Source organism: Notolabrus celidotus, chromosome 15 (assembly GCF_009762535.1).
Source record: "Notolabrus celidotus isolate fNotCel1 chromosome 15, fNotCel1.pri, whole genome shotgun sequence".
In the NCBI taxonomy this organism is placed as follows: Eukaryota; Metazoa; Chordata; class Actinopteri; order Labriformes; family Labridae; genus Notolabrus; species Notolabrus celidotus.
The window spans coordinates 972689-995183 of NC_048286.1; the positions used below are offsets into that span (position 1 = coordinate 972689).

The 22495-nt window shown below is 44.5% G+C and overlaps 1 protein-coding gene across 1 annotated transcript in view; it reads left to right on the plus strand.

Moving 5' to 3' along the window:
- The window catches only part of LOC117826593 (sickle tail protein-like), a 91757-nt gene that overhangs the window by 24369 nt on the left and 44893 nt on the right, over positions 1–22495 (plus strand). The window contains exons 3-5 of the mRNA XM_034702762.1: positions 197–486; positions 16639–16831; positions 19979–20177. Coding sequence (XP_034558653.1) covers positions 197–486; positions 16639–16831; positions 19979–20177 — 682 coding nt within the window. The remainder of the gene's footprint in view (positions 1–196; positions 487–16638; positions 16832–19978; positions 20178–22495) is intronic.

Consider the following 22495-nt stretch of genomic DNA (forward strand, 5'->3'; position numbering starts at 1 on the left):
TTTGTTTGTCTCCTCTCTTTCATCCTTGTCTCCTTTGTTTGTCTCCTCTCTTTCATCCTTCTCTCATGTGTTTGTCTCCTCTCTTTCATCCTTGACTCATATGTTTGTCTCTTCTCTTTTATCCTTGTCTCCTCTATTTCTCTCCTCTCTTTCATCCTTTTCTCATGTGTTTTTTTCCTCTCGCCTTTCCTCACAGATCCAGGAGACACTTCTTCTTCTTCTATGGTGGACAGCAGCACGGAGCGCCTGCTGCAGAAGAAGAATCACTCCTCCTCCGGCGCTCTCTTCTGTAACCCTGCCTTCAGTTCAGCTCCGCGCTCTCCCAGTACGTTACCTCGTAGCTCCGCCTCCTCCGCCACAGGAAGTAGAGGCAGCCAATCAGACATCCCGATGAAGATGAAGGATGTGGAGAAGAAGAAGGAGGTGTTCCTGGATGTCCTGAGGCAGAAGTACCCTCACCATGCTGCCATCATCATGGGACACCAGGTGAGAGGGAGCAGAGGGATCAGCTGATTGTTATATAAACACACATCAACATTAAGGAAGAAACACCGTGATGATGGTTATCTCTTACAGGAGTTTAACCAGTCTGCAGACATTTGTGTGTGTGTGTGTGTGTGTGTGTGTGTGTGTGTGTGTGTGTGTGTGTGTGTGTGTGTGTGTGTGTGTGTGTGTGTTTAGTAAGAGTAAGGTGTCCTGAAGTGAGACTGTTGTCAGACTGGTAGAGCCTGCATTATTTGTGGAGGTGGAGCTGTGTTGTAACAGCACACACACACACACACACACACACACACACACACACAAACACACAGACATGTGTTCAGACAGCAGCAGAGACGGTCAGGTGTTCAGAGAGGTGTGTTGTTTTACTGATTCTGACACCCCAGCTTCCTGAACTGAAACATTCTTAAAGAGAGTACTGATTTCTTTTTTTTTTTTGTTGGTTCCAGATTTTCACCTTTTAACTTAGCTTAGCCTATCTTAGCTTAGCTTAGCTTTGCGGTGAAGTTGGCAGTGACAGTCCACCTGCAGCCTCTCCCTTCAGGTAAGCTTGTTCAACCTGTTTCTAAACACCTCAGACTAACCGACGTGTTATTTGAATGTGTTTGATATTTGCTGCTTCAGTTTGTAAAGTTTTGTCACTAACCAGCAGTGCTGAACCTGGTAGTTAGTGTAACTTTACCTGGATATGACAGCACTCCTCTCTGTGAGCTGCAGGCTGATAAAGAGCTCACCTGCTGCTGGGCTCTATCACCACTGACAGATTAAGACGCTTTGCTTCAACACAAATAAAATCACATGAGAAGCTTTACTGACGTGTTAAATCCACTGCTCTGTTTGAGCTCTTTCAATACAGCACACATATCAACATGAACTCAGAACCACTCTGTGTTTCCAGCAGCATTGTGCTGAGTTTCAAACTGTGAGCCAACAGTTAAACATGATACCACATCTTATTAGAAATAAACCACAGATTATGTGAATGAAAGAAACAGTGACGTGTCATCAAGAGAAGGTGGATGTTACAGCAGAGTCACATTTCTGAGGGTTTGGCACCTGTGAGTGCTTGAGCATGATCAGAGTAACACACTTTACCTGTAAACATGTTGAAAACAAACTGAGCAGAGAATGACACAGGAGACTAACACTTCAAACTCCAGATCAACTCTGTCATTATTCTGCACTCTGAGCAAAGAGAGAGGGAGAGAGAGGGATAGAGAGGGGAGATGGGAGAGGACAGCAATATGTAAGTGATAATGTATGGTTAGCAGGTTGTTATGGGAAAAATAATTTGACAGGGTGACACAAGATCCTGATGCGACTGAAGGGGTTCTTTTGCCGTAGAGGAACACATCTGCACGACATGAAGTAATGTCTGTGTTTGTCCCGAGTGATGGAGCGGCTGGAAACTCCACAGGTTCTTCCACATGCCACTTCCATTGTTATCAAGGTAAAGCTACACAGACAGTAAAAGGGATCACTTCTGAGCACGGCTCACACCTACTGATGTTTCAGGAAGACCTCACTGCAGTAATGGAGGCTTGGTAAATGCTAAATGGACTTTCTAGTGCTTTTCTAGTCTGTCTGAGCACTCAAAGCGCTCTTACACACTACTGGTCACATTCACGCATTCATACCCATTCACTCACTGATGATGGAGGCTGTTATTTAGTAAGGGACCATCAGTCAGTCCCTCCAGGATTTCACAGGATTTTTTTGTGATTGTTGTGGCCCAAAAGCCTGATTTTGCAACAGCTTTTTGAAAAAATTGGAGTGAAAGTTGCAAAAAACAATGTAAGCTTTTTTCCCCAATAACATCTCAGGGGCAAGTAATTCTGCTAAATTACAGTTGTTTTTAGAAAACATTCTTGATGTGACCACTGTGACTGTTTTGATTCTCTTGATTCACAGAATAATGCCATGAAAGGGCTGTATTGCACATTTACGACGGTCCTTGAATGTACCTGCAGTGACAGGCGCAATGGACAGACAGTCAGTTCACAGCACTCTGAAATGCATCTGCTTCTTTCAACAAGGAGCTGATCCAAACTTACTAAACGTGTCTGATGTTTCACCAAACTGGAACAAATTTTATCTTTGTTTAATCATGATCTTTTTATGGAGCCTTTTTAACATCTGGCAAGGGACTACGGATGTAAACTAGCCTTTTGGCTAACTCTGGCATATTTACAGAAATGTTAATTAATATGCATGGTCCTTTTAAATAATAAATAAATAAATAAAAACAAATCAAGCTGTAGATGCGGAGCTTTTTACGGTAATGGCGGCAACAATGTCAAACATCAAATATTAAACAGACGTCCCCCGGTTGTGTCTTTGTCACTAACACACACCGGGGGTAAAATTCCTCAATGAAGATGAGACAGATGCATGGAGGTGAGGAGAGCTGGTTCATAAAGCACACCTGCTGCAGATAGAGACCAAGCTAACACTGAGCCCCTCAGATAATAACTCAGCCTGTCACAGGAAGTCATCACGCCATCTTTAAAGATTAGACGCACAGCACAGGGGGAAATATGGATTCTTAAAGGTGACATATCATGCAAAATTGACTTCTAAATGGTTCTCTACCTGAAATATGTTTCCCTGGCATGTCTACAAACCCCCCGAGAATGAAAAGAATCCATTCTGCCCCTGTTCTGATTTCTCCACCTTTCTGTAAATGTGTGTGAAACCAGCCGTTTCAGACTTCAGTGTTTTTGTTACGTCACAACAATATCCGGTCTGTCACGGAGTCAGAGCTCGGAGCTTGTTCAGCCCATAGACTGTATAAAATAATACTGAATCCCCTCCTCTGTTTTTCATTACCTGCACACATGTGTGCTAACAAGGAGCTTAGGAGGGAGGCATGCTAGTTGTAGGCTGTCTTAATAAACACAAAGGTCGGTTTTACTCCCCACGTCTGCAGATTTGAAGATCTAGTGGATGATTTTTATTTATCATGGATAAGTGCTAGCGCTAGTTAGCATAGCCACATAGCTACATGTCGTAGCTGTAGCTGTGTACCAAGACACACGTCGACATACTGACAAATAAAACAACAAGAAACACTAAATCTGTGACCAATCCTTCATAAAAGGTCCTGCTGCCTTTCTGGCAGAGGTCGGTTTTACTCCCCACGTCCGCAGATTTTGAAGATCTAGTGGATGATTTTTATTTATCATGGATAAGTGCTAGCGCTAGTTAGCATAGCCACATAGCTACATGTCGTAGCTGTGTACCAAGACACACGTCTACATACTGATAAATAAAACAACAAGAAACACTAAATCTGTGACCAATGGTTCAGAAAGGTCCTGCTGCAGGCGCCTCTCCGTCAGGATCAGATTCAGGATCAGATTCAGAGGGTTGAAGTAACGCGGGTCTGTGAGCAGCTGTGTATATTCAGCCAACATGTAAACATTAGATCAACGGGCTGGACAGCCGAGGGGATATCCACTTCCTGAGGGGGCGTGGTCAGAGAGAAAACAGAGTGTTCTGAGGAGGGCTGAAGAAGAGGGTTTTTCAGGCAGACCAAAATCTGATTTCAAAGTGTTTTTTTGAGCAAAAACTTTAAAGACATGTTTTGGGACCTCTTAGACCAATATATATTGATGAAAAAAGCGTGATATGTCACCTTTAATGTCCGACGGTCAGTCACTAAAGTTTTTGTCTCGTCATCGTCTCGTCAACAAAATGAAAACATATGATCTATAGCAGGGGTGTCAAACCCATTTCAGTTCAGGGGCCACATACAGCCCGAGTTGATCTGAAGTGGCCGGACCAGTAAAATCATAACATAATAACCTATAAATAAGGACAATTCCAAATGTTTCCCTTTGTTTTAGCACAAAAAAGTACAAGTACATTCTGAAAATGTTCACATTTAATGAACTATCTTTCTACAAAAGCAGATGTTGTATTTTTCGCCATGATGAGTCTCATAGTGGGGCCAAATATTATATACTTTAAGGACTGAAACCTGCTGCGAACACACCGAGCACACAGGTTTCCCAGTCACCTGACACAGTAATGCTAGTGTTAGTAGTGAAGGAAGCACCTATGACACACCCACATGCATGGTAAGCACATGCACGATATGAGGCTCCTTCCAAAAATAGTGGATCCACTGCACATATACCTACACTTTAGTGTTTATTGGATCTTGAAGTGCTCTAGAAATCTATGAAATTCAACCAGATTATGCAAACTGCAAATATTCTTTTTCCCCCTCATAGAAAAATAGGCCTAGAGCGTTGTTCAGGTGCACTCCGTCAGCCGTTTGATTGTATGTGCCCCCCAGAGGATACATTAGAAAAGCGGTTACACATTTTTCACTTTGCAAAATCATCCGGATTGGAACCTGGTGGGCCGGATTGGAACCTGGTGGGCCAGATTGGAACCTCTGGAGGGCCGCTTTTGGCCCGCGGGCCGTATGTTAGACACCCCTGATCTATAGCTTATTAATACTAAAAGCGTATTTGAATATCTATAAATAACAACGTCGTCATGGTCACTTGTCCTGCCTGCTGTCCTCTTTTTTCTTTTCACCCGTTCTCTTTTGTTGTTGAAAAGTGCCGATAAAGTGAGGACTTACGTTTATGTTCCAAGGAAGTGAAATTGATGACGAAACCGATGACGTACAGGGGCTGAAGTTCAGGTGATAGGTCAAATTTGCGGTGATTGTATAAAATTGCAAGGCTGTGCAGAAATCGCACTGATTGGTTGAATTTGCGTTGATAGTTGCGACCACGAAATGGCAACTTCCTGGAGGGACTGATCAGTATTAACTAATCTCATTCGTACACATTCACACACCGCTGAACAACAGTGGGAGCAATTTGGGGTTCAGTGTCTTGCTCAAAGACACTTTGGCATATGACTGAAGGAGCTGGGATCAACCCGCCAACCTTCCGAGCCACTGAGCCACAGCCGCCCCGCTTGTTAACCTCTGCTCTGATTGGTCTGTACGTACAGCATTGGTTTCAAAGTAAAACTGTTGATGTTTTCAAAGAAGGAGTTTTCAGTCCAGCAGGTGACACTTTATGAGCAGGTTATGGGTCACACACGCTGCTCAGTCGTATCAGGTGTTCTCCTGGAGGTATGAAGGCTGCTGTAGTCACATGGAATAAGGGATCTGAAACAGGTTTGAATTTACCTACAAACTAATCTCCTCTGTGTGAGGATCCAGAGAGGCAGCATGATCATCTGCTGCAGACAGGAGCTCTGATCAGAGAACAGGTGAGCTGTGTTTACCTGATGAGGAGGAGGAGGAGGAGGAGGAGGAGGAGGAGGAGGAGGACTGCTGTGTGACTGTGTGTGTAACAAATGAATCCTCGTCTTATTCCTGCTCCCTCTAATGAGCAGGAGTAAACTGTGCCCTGGCAGTATCGCTGTCTTTGTCCACGAGACATCAACACTCTGTCCCGGTCCACATGGTTTTAGGGTCTGTTGGGGCAAACATTCTCTGGTGGGCCCTTGTGGTGCACATTCAGCCCGTCCCAAGCAGCAGAGCTGGACACACGGGGCTACTCTGCTAGCTATGATGACTATTATAACACATCAAAGAACAAACACCGTGATGCACACCAGCAGGAGTGATTTAAGCGACTCTCTTCCACACGCTGACAAGCAGCATGCAGTCATTTACTTGTGCATTGGATTACCATCCTCCGCCCGCTCACCACGGTCCTGCTTCTGTTCTCCTCAGACTTCCTCTTCAGTCCTCTTTGAGTGATGTTCATTGAGAGACTTCGGCACAGGAAGAATGTGCGTGCAGGGCCTTGCAGCACATTGAGAGGGAGTGCTCTCAGATGGGGCCCCCTAAGGGAGGTTTACTACTGTCATTGCAGACTTTGCACGTTAGTTAGAGTTAGCAGCCGTTGGGGCCCCGCACTGGCTTGGGGCCATGAGCAGTTGCCATCATACCCATGACCAAAACATGGACCTGAGGTACTTGTGAAAAGTAGCAATGTACTGCAACTTTAACATCAGTCCAGATGTGTGTGAAGTTTAAACATGGGAGGGTCTTTGGGATGAAAACACTAATTCCTGCTTAAACATTTTATACTCTGCCACACAGGGGTGGTTCATTTGTTAAAACTTGTAGTAGTACTGCTTGTTTATGTATTTTATTAGCTTCTGAACTTAAGACTGTAGCTACAGCTTCACCATCAGGACTATTACGCTCAAATTCCACCATATCTTTGTCCAGTCCGTCTCCGATCTGTCACAGAACTGGATCTGATAGGTTTCTATTCTAGTCAATGTGTTAACTTCCACTGGATCCGCGCCGTTGCGTTCCAGCTGCGTCTCTGATCCGGCAGGTCAGAGTCCTCCGGATCAGATACACAAGACTTCTATTTCTGCCGGATGCCGGAGCACGACGCATCAATCTCAACAGAGCAGATGGAGCGGGACAGGAAGTCAGGTTTCACCAAAACAAAATGAAAACATCCGGTTAATTTTCAGAATAAAACACTCTGTGTTATCTCCAGATCGTATTTCACTTAACTACAACAACAAACCAAAGTCATGATGAGCGGAGCCAGGCCTGGAGTCAACAGGTCAGAGGTTTTCAGAGGACCAGAAAGACAACATGGATGAGGAGAGGAGGAGGAGAATCCTTGATTCAGTGATTACTGCAGGAAAACCTCGGTCACATGACTCCAGCTGTCCGGCTGTCCTGCTCCGTGCTGCGTTCTGAAAACACAACCAGCGGTTGTTGACCATAGACTGTATAAAATAATGGACGTAGTATCCGTGACGTCACCTATCTGTTCCTGAGTGCTGTTTTGAAGCCAATCAACGGCAGCAGCCATATTGGAAAAGCGGAACTCAACCAGGCAGAGTGTGACGTAAACGGGCGGAGTTTGAGCCTCTTAGCCAACAGCTATTTGTTCCCGTCCAGGAATCAAGTCAGTCATGTCCTTATTTGGGCAAAGACTTGTAATCTTAATATCTTCTGAACCGTCATGTTAGAAAAAAGCCACCCTCGTACAGTGTGTGCTGATAGAGAAATGTGCTGTTCAGACCTGAACTGTATTTTGAACCAGGCTGTAAACATGTTTATTAATGCTGCAAAGATGGTCTTCTTTGAATGGGTGTGTATGTGGTTTCTGGTGTTTCTGCAGGCAGCCTCTAGTGGACACTCCATGAACTGAAGTTTATAACACTTCAGCATGGGCTTCATATTTTGAGACTGGAGGTTGCCGCTTGGTGTTGACAGAATGAATCAGTTTTAATGAATCAGTTTTAATGAATCAGTTTTAACGAATCAGTTTTAATGATTCAATTTTAATGAATCAGTCTTAATACATTTGTTTTAATGAATCGGTTTTGATGAATACGTTTTAAGGAATACGTTTTAATGAATCAATTTTAAGGGAATCACTTTTATAGATTCAGATTTAATTAATCCATTTTAAAGAATCAGTTTCGATGAATCCATTTTAATGAATCGGTTTTGATGAATCAGTTTAAATGAATCTGTTTCAATGAATCGTTTCTAATGGGTCAGTTTTAATGAATCGGTTCTAATGTTTCAGTTTCAATGAGTCATTTCTAATGGATCAGTTTTAATGAATCGGTTCTAATGGATCAGTTTCAATGAGCCGTTTCTAATGGATCAGTTTTAATGAGTCGGTTCTAATGGATCAGTTTCATTGAGTCGTTTCTAATGGATCAGTTTTAATGAATCGGTTCTAATGGATCAGTTTCAATGAGCCGTTTCTAATGGATCAGTTTTAATGAATCGGTTCTAATGGATCAGTTTCAAGGAGTCGTTTCTAATGGATCAGTTTTAATGAATCGGTTCTAATGAACTAGTTTTAATGAATCAGTTTTAATGAATCGGTTGAAATGAACTAGTTTTAATGAATCAGTTTTAATGAATCGGTTGAAATGAACTAGTTTTAATGAATCAGTTTGAATGAATCGGTTGAAATGAACTAGTTTTAATGAATCAGTTTTAATGAATCGGTTGAAATGAACTAGTTTTAATGAATCAGTTTTAATGAATCAGTTTTAATGAATCGGTTGAAATGAACTAGTTTTAATGAATCAGTTTTAATGAATCGGTTGAAATGAACTAGTTTTAATGAATCAGTTTTAATGAATTTATTTCCATGAGTCGATTTTTATTAAGCTTCATACATCATAGTGGCAGTAATCTTAAACTGGATTCTCTGAAGTTTTCAGGGTCTTCAAAGTCTTAAACTGAAGCTCTGGAAGTCCAAATAAAAAATGACAGCAGCAGTCATAACACACTCGTCATAGATTGTGTGTATGAAGTGTTCCTGAAGCGAGTGTTTGTTGGATTCACTTTACATAAAGTTTGTCTCAGGGTCAAATTGACAAAGAGTGGACTGGGGCCACCGTTAGCACCATGAATTTAATCCTTCCATCACTCTGTGCTCCGTGCCAGAGTCGGAACATATCGTGTCTGTGATATTTCTGCTCAAACACACAGACACATCCGTAGCTCTGTGATGTTTGTGTCTGACAAACAGATTTAAAGACATTTTCTTCCCCTGAGCCACAACAACTCCAGACTCACACACTCACTGACCCTCACACACCATCAGCCAATTCACACACACACACACACACACTGTCCAGTGGATTACCCTCTCTCCTCTTCCCCCACTCGTCTTTGCCATAATCACATTCAGTTACGTATCACATATTTATATATATATCTTTCTTCCTGTTCAGCTCATTGCTCTGGTACATGTTTTTCTACTATATCTGTTCTACTCAGGTGTGTGTGTATGTGTCTCTTGTAGAATGTGTGTTGGTGTAAGACACGCGAGTCTGCAGCTAAATCACTAGAAACCATCATTACCCGTTTTTAACATCACAGCAGGAGGTGAAGTCATCTGGACAGTAAATCATCTCAGCTCTGTAATCACAGCTCCTAAACGTACATGGAACAACTCAGAGTCAGACAAACTAGGTGGCGTGTGAGTGTGTGGGATTGTGTGTGTGTTTAACAGGAATGTAACAGTGTTTCATGCTTTGTGTGTGTGCCTGAGGCAGTCTGTAATCCTCCTCATGTATTCAGTGTGCAGCCATGTGACAGAGTCAGACTGATGTTTACAGTGATGTCTGCTCCTTACATTCACCTCACCTGAGACAGAAGCCCCGCCTCCACACAGCATGAGGTCACGATTATCAGAATGCAGCATTAGGTCACCATTATCAGAGTGCAGCATGAGTTCATCATTATCAGAGTGCAAACTGAGGTCACCATTATCAGAGTGCAGCGTGAGTTCATCATTATCAAGAGTGCAGCATGAGTTCATCATTATCAGAGTGCAGCATGAGTTCATCATTATCAGAGTGAAGCATGAGTTCATCATTATCAGAGTGCAAACTGAGGTCACCATTATCAGAGTGCAGCGTGAGTTCATCATTATCAAGAGTGCAGCATGAGTTCATCATTATCAGAGTGCAGCATGAGTTCATCATTATCAGAGTGCAGCATGAGTTCATCATTATCAGAGTGCAAACTGAGGTCACCATTATTAGGGTGCAGCATGTGGTCTCCATTATCAGAGTGCAGCATGAGTTCATCATTATCAGAGTGCAGCATGAGTTCACCATTATCAGAGTGCAGCATGTGGTCAACATTATCAAGAGTGCAGCATGTGGTCTCCATTATCAGAGTGCAGCATGAGGTCACCATTATCAAAGTGCAACATGAGGTCACCATTATCAGAGTACAGCATGAGGTCACCATTATCAGAGTGCAGCATGTGGTCAACATTATCAGAGCGCAGCATGTGGTCTCCATTATCAGAGTGCAGCATGAGGTCACCATTATCATAGTGCAACATGAGGTCACCATTATCAGAGTGCAGCATTAGGTCACCATTATCAGAGTGCAGCATTAGGTCATCATTATCAGAGTACAGCATGAGGTCACCATTATCAGAGTGTAGCATGAGGTCATCATTATCAGAGTACAGCATTAGGTCACCATTATCATAGTGCAACATGAGGTCACCATTATCAGAGGGCAGCATGAGGTCACCATTATCAGAGGGCAGTATGAGGTCACCATTATCAGAGGGCAGTATGAGGTCACCATTATCAGAGTGCAGCATAAGGTCACCATTATCATAGTGCAACATGAGGTCACCATTATCAGAGGGCAGCATGAGGTCACCATTATCAGAGGGCAGTATGAGGTCACCATTATCAGAGGGCAGCATGAGGCCACCATTATCAGAGGGCAGCATGAGGTCACCATTATCAAGAGTGCAACATGAGGTCACCATTATCAGAGTACAGCATGAGGTCACCATTATCATAGTGCAACATGAGGTCACCATTATCATAGTGCAACATGAGGTCACCATTATCATAGTGCAACATGAGGTCACCATGATCATAGTGCAACATGAGGTCACCATTATCAGAGTACAGCATGAGGTCACCATTATCAGAGTACAGCATTAGGTCACCATTATCAGAGTGCAGCATGAGGTCACCATTATCATAGTTCAACATTAGGTCACCATTATCAGAGTGCAGCATTAGGTCACCATTACCATAGTGCAACATGAGGTCACCATTATCAGAGTGCAGCATGAGGTCACCATTACCATAGTGCAACATGAGGTCACCATTATCAGAGTGCAGCATGAGGTCACCATTATCAGAGTGCAGCATGAGGTCACCATTACCATAGTGCAACATGAGGTCACCATTATCAGAGTACAGCATTAGGTCACCATTATCAGAGTACAGCATGAGGTCACCATTATCATAGTGCAACATGAGGTCACCATTATCATAGTGCAACATGAGGTCACCATTATCATAGTGCAACATGAGGTCACCATGATCATAGTGCAACATGAGGTCACCATTATCAGAGTACAGCATGAGGTCACCATTATCAGAGTACAGCATTAGGTCACCATTATCAGAGTGCAGCATGAGGTCACCATTATCATAGTTCAACATTAGGTCACCATTATCAGAGTGCAGCATTAGGTCACCATTACCATAGTGCAACATGAGGTCACCATTATCAGAGTGCAGCATGAGGTCACCATTACCATAGTGCAACATGAGGTCACCATTATCAGAGTGCAGCATGAGGTCACCATTATCAGAGTGCAGCATGAGGTCACCATTACCATAGTGCAACATGAGGTCACCATTATCAGAGTACAGCATTAGGTCACCATTATCAGAGTACAGCATTAGGTCACCATTATCAGAGTGCAGCATGAGGTCACCATTATCAGAGTGCAGCATTAGGTCATCATTATCAGAGTGCAGCATTAGGTCATCATTACCATAGTGCAACATGAGGTCACCATTATCAGAGTGCAGCATGAGGTCACCATTACCATAGTGCAACATGAGGTCACCATTACCAGAGTGCAGCATGAGGTCACCATTACCATAGTGCAACATGAGGTCACCATTATCAGAGTGCAGCATGAGGTCACCATTACCATAGTGCAACATTAGGTCACCATTATCAGAGTGCAGCATGAGGTCACCATTACCATAGTGCAACATGAGGTCACCATTATCAGAGTGCAGCATGAGGTCACCATTATCAGAGTACTGCATGGAGCTGTAGGTAGAGATCCCTTCTGCACGGAGCAAAATATAAGCATGACCGGCACAGACTCAGACCTGCTGGACAAGGATGAAGAAAAGAGTTTTACCAGAGTGACTCTTTAAGTATTTCCACACACTGGACCGCAATGTGGCTTGATGATTTCCCACTCGCTGGATTCTCCTCTCCTGTCATGCTATGTTTTGTTGTCTGCTGGCGCATGGCGATGATGTCACAGACAGGCAGCCTCAATTCAGTAACGTTTAACGTCTTTCTCATTAAAAGTGTAAAAAAAAACACATCCATATAAAGTCTGCCGTGCTTAAATCCAACGTGTTATTTCCTAGTATGGATACAATCGATTTATGACCCTTTTAAAACGATGTTAGATCGATATATGTCGTCAGGAAGGCCCACTTGCCGAGCACAGGTCGATGTAGTCGGATCATAGGAATATGAATCGTTACACCCTATTAGATAATATTCATCATTTCATAAATATGGATATCTCCTCTCAACTTTCAACTCTCTGGTTTTCTCTCATTTATCCAGGAGCAAGCAAGTGCAGCTGTGTAGGCCACACGATGTGGAACAGCTGCTGAACACTTTGTAAAATAAAACACAAACAGATACACACAAAACCACACACACCAAAAACACACACACGTAGCACTGAGCTCAAACTGCTTCTTATCAGGAGATTTTTGTGTAACAGGAGGTGACATCTGTCCAGAGGTTGACGTAAGATTTGCTGACAAGAACTGAAGTCATCTACAACTGGTACACACCCAGTCTGTGTGTGTGTGTGTGTGTGTGTGTGTGTGTGTGTGTGTGTGTGTGTGTGTGTGTGTGTGTGTGTGTGTATGGATATGTATGTGTGTGTGTGTGTGTGTGTGTATGTGGGTTTAGGGTCAACCAGTTATTATACGATAGAGAGTAAGTGCTGCATGTATTACTCTGTAATAATAATGATAATAGTAATGATGATGATGATAATAAAATAGAATAATAATAGTTATCTTTATCATCATCATCATCATCATCATCATCATCATCATCATCATCATCATCATCATAATAATAATGATGATAAGTGTGATAAGTGTGATAAGTGTGATAGTGAGTGGAGATGTAAGGAGGTCAGTGATGATCTGACTTCTTCAGGCAGCTCGTAGCTTCAGGCTCAGTCTGTGAAACGCTCTGTCACCTCCAGTTTTCCCCCAGCAGCAGACTGAACACCAACACAGGACACGTTAGATATACAAAGACAATTTTTAAACCTGTAGAGGGCAGGAGAAACATGAAACTGCTATGATCAGCTATACTGCATGACAGGTGATTTGAACAGACGGAGGACAGCAGCACATCCTGATTATCAGTATTTTGAGTTGAACTGATCCGACTGTATCTCTGCTCTCTGGGATGAAGAGGACTGTGAGGTCGTACGAGGCAGCTGAGGGCTTTTTTTTAGGTGGATTCATTAGACGGTGAAACATGATGTTGTCGGCTGGGTATAAAAACACTGGCGCTGTTTTAAACACGAGGATTTTTCAGTGTGTTATCAGACAGAAACATCACACAGCAGTAAACTCTGCTCTGAGTCAATCTGATTGTTTGTGGCTGGGAATGTATGCTGACTGAGTGGTTATTGGTTACTGTGGTATTTATTACATTGATGTAAAACAATTAAAACATTACTTAAAGATGATTTTATGGATTTAAATGATTTATGTTTACAGTTTTTAGAAATAGTCCCAGTGATTCCTCCTCAGTGATCGTTCCATGGTGATGGATTCTTCTCTGCCTGTTGTGGTGGATTGAACATGAAACTGTCCTCATTCAGCTCTCCTTCTTCTCTGAGCTCTGTGGTTCACACACCTTTAAAAAGAAACTAATGTCACAACTTTGAACCCTGCTGCTATCATCACCACCGCTCATGGTTTAACTTTCTTTGTAGAGATCACTAACCTAAAGTTTCTCTCACCTGCTCCACTCCTTCATCATATTGATGGACAGGATCCAATATATAAACGTCCGTAGCCTGCTGATTTAGCATGCTAACAGAAGCTAATGTTTTAGCCACATTGTTTTGATGCTAAGCTAACAGTTTTACCTCACCTTACGGTCTATGGTGTCAACAAGCAGAAGCTAAATGTGTCTGAACTCCTTTCTGTGGATTGATTTGACATGACGTGTGATCAGTTTGTCTCTGGTGTTGATCATGTTAGTGAAAGTTAATAACCGCTGTCAAGGGGTTTTGACAAATCAGAATCAAGCTTCTTACACAACCAGAAGACCAGTGAGAGATAATGTATCGTTAGCTGATGGTTATGAGAGACAGAGTCTGGACAGTCTCCTTTGTTTGTCAGCTCTCTTTCATCCTTGTCTCATATGTTTGTCTCCTCTCTTTCATCCTTGTCTCCTTTGTTTGTCTCCTCTCTTTTATCCTTGTCTCATGTGTTTGTCTCCTCTCTTTTATCCTTGTCTCATGTGTTTGTCTCCTCTCTTTTATCCTTGTCTCATGTGTTTGTCTCCTCTCTTTTATCCTTGTCTACTCTATTTGTCTCCTCTCTTTTATCCTTGTCTCCTCTATTTGTCTCCTCTCTTTTATCCTTGTCTCCTCTATTTGTCTCCTCTCTTTCATCCTTGACTCATGTGTTTGTCTCCTCTCTTTCATCCTTGACTCATGTGTTTGTCTCCTCTCTTTCATCCTTGACTCATGTGTTTGTCTCCCCTCTTTTATCCTTGTCTCCTCTATTTGTCACCTCTCTTTCATCCTTGTCTCCTTTGTTTGTCTCCTCTCTTTCATCCTTGTCTCATATGTTTGTCTCCTCTCTTTCATCCTCGACTCATGTGTTTGTCTCCTCTCTTTCACACAACCCGAAGATCAGTAAGAGAGCCGGGTAGTAATGCTATTCATACAATGGTCAGGGGGTAATACTCTGTTCTGATTGGCTGACAGCTGTCCTGAGAATGTGATAGCCTTCTATCCTCAGTTGTAAGATAATGCTCTGTTCATGTATCAGCCTATACTACAGCTACATGGACTCAGTTAAAGCCCAACCCTTACCCTAACCTATAAGGATGGCCACACACTGGATGATTTTAGTCCAGATTAGAACCTGGTTTGCCTCATCCAGTGATCAAGAGGGCGTACCTCCACACATGCAGACCAAGTATGTCATTATATGTCAGGTATGAACCTTGGACGCTGCTTTATGTATGTATAGATACTGTGGTGCAGTAACCACCAGCTCTCAGCACACAGGAAATAATTCACTCCAACAGCATGTGTGTTGTAGTACTCAAGACCAGTTTAATATGGTCCTTAAATAAAATAAAGGTCTCGGTCTCGTCTCGGAATCGAAAGCACTTTTACTCAGTCTTGTCTCGGTCTCAGACTGGGCGGACTCGGTCGAGACCACCACTGATGAACTCTGTGTCCCTGTCATTACTGTGAAAAGAGAGGTAGCGCCTCCCACCTTTTCAATTCATTCATTTTTATCCTCACCTGTTACAGCCGTGACTTTCCCGGTGCTGCGGTGAGTGACACCCCCTGCACTCATGCATTAATGAATGGAGACAGACGACAGGAGGAGAGACTGTGTGCCTGTGACCAGAGATGTCTGATAAGACATTTGATTAAGTAATAAACACACATTCAATAACAAACTCTGGAGACACACTGAGAGAAGGGCACAGCTAAATACCTGCCACATGATTACCACAGTCAACACCTTTAACCCATCAGATAAAAACACTACAAATATTAGAAAATAGAAAATTAATGAGAAAAAAAGGTTTGACAAAATAATCCTGCTCAGCTACGACCTCCTACCTCTCCTGAGATCACAGGAAACAGAAAACACAGTTTTAACTCTCATCTAAAGCGAAAATGCAACTAATGACGACCAAAACAAAACTTAAGAAGTCCAAAATCTCACAGCACGTCAAAAGAAAGACAACAAAGACAAAAACAAACCTTGTTTGTTGCTGTTGATTGTATTTAAAGTAGTCTTTTATTTTGTTAACTCTCATCATGATTTTTCATTGATAGGCTATACATGGTCTTGGTCTTGTCTCGGTCTTGCCCTGCCTTGGTCTCGGTCTTGTCTCGGCCTCGGTCCTTAAATGTCTTGGTCTTGCCTTTGTCTTTGTGCACCCTGGTCTTGGACATATCTTGGTGTCCGTTAATGTGGTCTTGACTACAACACTAGCTGTCAGCGCTGATGTTAGTGGCTTAGATTATTTTGCAGTGAGGTTCATTTGCACAGAAAGGCACTAGACTTGACCCATATGAATGGATGATCACAGAGAAGCAGAGACCGTATTAGCTCTGCAGTGCAGTTTAGGGAACATTTAACCCCTTGTGTGCACTTTGTGAGACAATGTCCTTTTAGCTTATTTTAGTTTACACAGGTTTAGTAAAAGCTGCACAGTCCTTGTGAATCAGGCCCTGAGTGTAGACCGTCCTGTTCTGACAGTACTGAAGAGAGTTTAAATGTTTCAAACAAACACTGACATCCTGTCTCTCTCTCTCTCCCTCTCTGCAGCCGGGGAATACCTGGTCCTCTGACAATCCCCCCTCTTCAGGAGGTCTGGTCCTAGAAGAGGAGCAGGACCCCTTAGAGACCATGTCTGATGGAGACCTGCTCCCTCCCACAGACCCCTTCACACGGGGCTGCAAGACCAGAGCAAGTCTACCTGTGGGGAGGTCAGGAGGTCAAACAGGGGAGAGGCAGCATGGTGAGGTTTTACACAAACACACACACACACACACACACACACACACACACACACACGCGCGCACGCACACGCAAACGCAAATGCAAACGCAAATGCACACTCACGCACAGACGCACACACAACACACACCCACCTCATGATGAACTTGTTTGTGTTGTTTTGTAATCATAGACGAGGGTCAAGGTCAGGACCAGGTTTCTTTGATCCTGATCTGAATCTTCTGATCGCTGAAACTGAAACCGATTCTTAGATCAGAGATTAAATATAAATCTGACATGTTGAAAAACACCTCCAGCATACATCATCTGACACACCTTATTAAATACTACCAGCTCCTGATCAGACTGAAGACTCTTCCTGAGAAATATCAGGATGAAAAGACTGAATCAAGGATTCAGGTTCAATTCCCACCCTAAAGCATTTGCTTCTTGTCATCCTACTCTTCGTCTGTTCTGCTGCATGTCACCCTGCTCTTCATCTGTTGTGCTGCATGTCACCCTACATTTCGTCTGTTCTGCTGCATGTCACCCTGCTCTTCATCTGTTCTGCTGCATGTCACCCTACATTTCGTCTGTTCTGCTGCATGTCACTCTGCTCTTCATCTGTTCTGCTGCATGTCACCCTGCTCTTCATCTGTTCTGCTGCATGTCACCCTGCTCTTCGTCTGTTCTGCTGCATGTCACCCTGCTCTTCATCTGTTCTGCTGCATGTCACCCTGCTCTTCATCTGTCCTGCTGCATGTCACCCTACATTTCGTCTGTTCTGCTGCATGTCACCCTGCTCTTCATCTGTTCTGCTGCATGTCACCCTACATTTCGTCTGTTCTGCTGCATGTCACTCTGCTCTTCATCTGTTCTGCTGCATGTCACCCTGCTCTTCATCTGTTCTGCTGCATGTCACCCTACATTTCGTCTGTTCTGCTGCATGTCACTCTGCTCTTCATCTGTTCTGCTGCATGTCACCCTGCTCTTCATCTGTTCTGCTGCATGTCACCCTGCTCTTCGTCTGTCCTGCTGCATGTCACCCTGCTCTTCGTCTGTTGTGCTGCATGTCACCCTGCTCTTCATCTGTTCTGCTGCATGTCATCCTGCTCTTCATCTGTTCTGCTGCATGTCACCCTGCTCTTCATCTGTTCTGCTGCATGTCATCCTGCTCTTCATCTGTTCTGCTGCATGTCATCCTGCTCTTCATCTGTTCTGCTGCATGTCACCCTGCTCTTCATCTGTTGTGCTGCATGTCACCCTGCTCTTCGTCTGTTCTGCTGCATGTCACCCTGGTCTTCGTCTGTTCTGCTGCATGTCACCCTGCTCTTCGTCTGTTGTGCTGCATGTCACCCTGCTCTTCATCTGTCCTGCTGCATGTCACCCTGCTCTTCGTCTGTTCTGCTGCATGTCACCCTGCTTTTCTTCTGTTCTGCTGCATGTCACCCTGCTCTTCCTCTGTCCTGCTGCATGTCACCCTGCTCTTCATCTGTTGTGCTGCATGTCACCCTGCTCTTCGTCTGTTCTGCTGCATGTCACCCTGCTCTTCATCTGTTCTGCTGCATGTCACCCTGCTCTTCATCTGTTCTGCTGCATGTCACTCTGCTCTTCATCTGTTCTGCTGCATGTCACCCTGCTCTTCATCTGTTCTGCTGCATGTCACCCTGCTCTTCGTCTGTCCTGCTGCATGTCACCCTGCTCTTCATCTGTTCTGCTGCATGTCATCCTGCTCTTCATCTGTTCTGCTGCATGTCACCCTGCTCTTCATCTGTTCTGCTGCATGTCATCCTGCTCTTCATCTGTTCTGCTGCATGTCATCCTGCTCTTCATCTGTTCTGCTGCATGTCACCCTGCTCTTCATCTGTTGTGCTGCATGTCACCCTGCTCTTCGTCTGTTCTGCTGCATGTCACCCTGGTCTTCGTCTGTTCTGCTGCATGTCACCCTGCTCTTCGTCTGTTGTGCTGCATGTCACCCTGCTCTTCATCTGTCCTGCTGCATGTCACCCTGCTCTTCGTCTGTTCTGCTGCATGTCACCCTGCTTTTCTTCTGTTCTGCTGCATGTCACCCTGCTCTTCCTCTGTCCTGCTGCATGTCACCCTGCTCTTCATCTGTTGTGCTGCATGTCACCCTGCTCTTCGTCTGTTCTGCTGCATGTCACCCTGCTCTTCATCTGTTCTGCTGCATGTCACCCTGCTCTTCATCTGTTCTGCTGCATGTCACCCTGCTCTTCATCTGTTCTGCTGCATGTCACCCTGCTCTTCATCTGTTCTGCTGCATGTCACCCTGCTCTTCATCTGTTCTGCTGCATGTCACCCTGCTCTTTGTCTGTTCTGATCCATGTCACCCTGCTCTTCATCTGTTCTGCTGCATGTCACCCTGCTCTTTGTCTGTTCTGCTGCATGTCACCCTGCTCTTCGTCTGTTCTGCTGCATGTCACCCTGCTCTTCATCTGTTCTGCTGCATGTCACCCTGCTCTTTGTCTGTTCTGCTGCATGTCACCCTGCTCTTCATCTGTTCTGCTGCATGTCACCCTGCTCTTCATCTGTTCTGCTGCATGTCACCCTGCTCTTTGTCTGTTCTGCTGCATGTCACCCTGCTCTTCATCTGTTCTGCTGCATGTCACCCTGCTCTTCATCTGTTCTGCTGCATGTCACCCTGCTCTTCGTCTGTTCTGCTGCATGTCACCCTGCTCTTCGTCTGTTCTGCTGCATGTCACCCTGCTCTTCGTCTGTTCTGCTGCATGTCACCCTGCTCTTCGTCTGTTCTGCTGCATGTCACCCTGCTCTTCGTCTGTTCTGCTGCATGTCACCCTGCTCTTCGTCTGTTCTGCTGCATGTCACCCTGCTTTTCGTCTGTTTTGTTGCATGTCACCCTGCTCTTCGTCTGTCTCAGACTGTATGCTCTGTCCCGTCTGTCAATATGTCAATATGTGAGGCTCACGCTCATTACATTAAGGTTGAACATAGATGAGGATGTGAACTATTTGAAGATCCTCTGAGAAATAAATCAACAATACTAAAGAACATTAAAATATGAAAACATCTTTCAATCTGCTCATAAAACCGTTAAATCTGAAACAGCAGGATTCAGAGGTTCTGAGCTCCTCCTGGTTTCAGTGTATCAAGAAGCTGCTGTGCCAGAGACTGACCCCCTGTCTGTTCTCAGGTGTGGTGTACCTGCAGTACGGGGAGGAGACCAAGCAGATGAGGATGCCGGCTGAGATCAGCAGTCAGGACTCTCTGCGTGCTCTGTTCGTCACTGCCTTCCCTCATCAGCTCACCATGAAGATGCTGCAGTCTCCCAATGTGGCCATCTACATCAAAGACACCAGCCGCAACTTCTACTACGAGCTGGATGACATCAGGTGAGCGACACAAAAAAATTATGTTAATCATTAATTGAGAGACATTGCATGGGGTCCAATTGACCCCAAGGATAACAGGAGGGTTAAAGCAATGACCATTATATGATGAATACATGATGCATACTGTCCAACATTGGAAGCTGTCATATCTGGAGCACCTCTGATCTCCAGAGTGGGAGCACTTTGATCAGAAAATAGGACTGATATCACACTCTGAACACACGTCACTCTTCTGATGTCAGCTCAGTGTTTGGGGGCATATTTGGATATCTCATATAATCTGAATGTAACATTGGATTTATCTGGACGCACTCTGTTATACATTCTGATAAACAGCACATCAACACATCTCCATCTATGCTCCAGATATAATCCAGAGTCCAGTTAGAATTGAAAACTAAATCTCTGGATTCTCGGGGTAAGTCAATCCAGGTGTGTGTTGTGTACCTGGAGAGAGCCTACAAACTGTTGTGGTTAATTAAAAGGAGCCGAGCTGGGAGCTGCAGGGCAACCTGAGGTCTTGATTGAGACTGTGGACTCACAGTTTGTCAGCAAGCGTCTTGCACAGGGTGGCGGGGCTCAGACACCAGACATCCGGAGGGCGCTCAGAGAGAAGCTCTGCACCCTTCAGCATGTCTAACATCCAATGAGGAGACCTGGACCAAAGCTCACTGAAGGGATAATATATCTGATCTGGGATTGTATCAGGCCCTCCAGGAGGAGCTGAGGAGAGGGGAGTCTGAGCTTACTGCCAGATTCCACCAGATCCGTGTACGATCCGTCTCAGATCTGTCACAGCACTGGATCTGATCTGGTTTCTGTTCTAGTCAATGTGTTAACTTCCACTGGATCCGCTCCGTTGCATTCCGGCTGCATCTCTGATCCAGCAGGTCGGAGCCCTCTGGATCAGAGACACAAGACTTCTATTTCTGCCGGATGCCGGGGCACGGCACATCAATCTCAACAGAGCAGGTGGAGCGGGACAGGAAGTCAGGTTTCACCAAAACAAAATGAAAACATCCGGTTAATTTTCAGAATAAAACACTCTGTGTTATCACCAGATCGTATTTCACTTAACTACAACAACAAACCAAAGTCATGATGAGCGGAGCCAGGCCTGGAGTCAACAGGTCAGAGGTTTTCAGAGGACCAGAAAGACAACATGGATGAGGAGAGGAGGAGGAGAATCCTTGATTCAGTGATTACTGCAGGAAAACCTCGGTCACACGACTCCAGCTGTCCGGAGGTCCTGCTCCGTGCTGCGTTCTGAAAACACAACCGATCAGTGATGTTTAACATTTAACAGCTTGCCCAAGGGGACCCAGGAGAAGAGCGTCCGATACTGTACCTGAGCCGCAAGCTGCAGCCACGTGAGACCAGGTACTCCACAGTGGAAAAGGAAGGCCTGGCCATCAAGTGGGCGTTGGAGAGCCTGAGGTATTACCTGCTTGGACGGGAGTTTGACCTGGAAACTGACCACAGAGCACTCACCTGGATCAACTCGATGAAGGACCACAACAGCCGCCTGACCCGTAGTACCTTTCACTCCAGCCCTTCAAGTTTGCGATCAGACACCGATCGGGAAAGATCAATGTGGTGGCAGATTTCCTTTCCAGGTTGCCTCACATCGTCAACCTCCGGGGGGGAGGGGGATGATGCGACGGAGCGGCACCGTCACTGAATGCTGGCAGTGTGCGCGGAGACACACTGGCACACAGGCCGACATACGCATACAAACAAACACACACACACACACACACACACACACACACACACACACACACACACACACACACACTACACTTTCCCTCCCGTCAGTTTCCCTTTTCTCACCAACTCCAGTATTCCGCTGTCCCTCTCTGTTACATAGCGTCGCCACGGGTACACACCTGAATGTCTATTGTTTTATTACACATACACTCAGCACTCAAACACTGCAGCACACATAGCATCACTTACCGCCTGGGTGCGTGGAATCCGTGGAAACGGAGTGTCCTGTTTCCACATATTAAGAAGGGCCTATGGCGGGCGAAAAGTGCCACATGGGTGGGGAAATAAAATGTTTGTTTGTTGGTATATTTAACCCCCTGAAAACGTGGTTTAGGGTTAGGTAAAGTACTGCCAAAGATTGTGATACATATATTGTTATTGGGGTTTGTATTGTTGTTTGTTTTGCTGTTGTATTAATTGTTAAAAATGTTTGTAAAAACTTTTGACAATTAATGACGCCCAGTGGGAGGAGTCAGCAATATATAAGAGGGCTGTGTTGAGTTCCCTCAAGGCAGTTTTTCTTTTGTCTGGTAAGAGAAGGAGGTAGC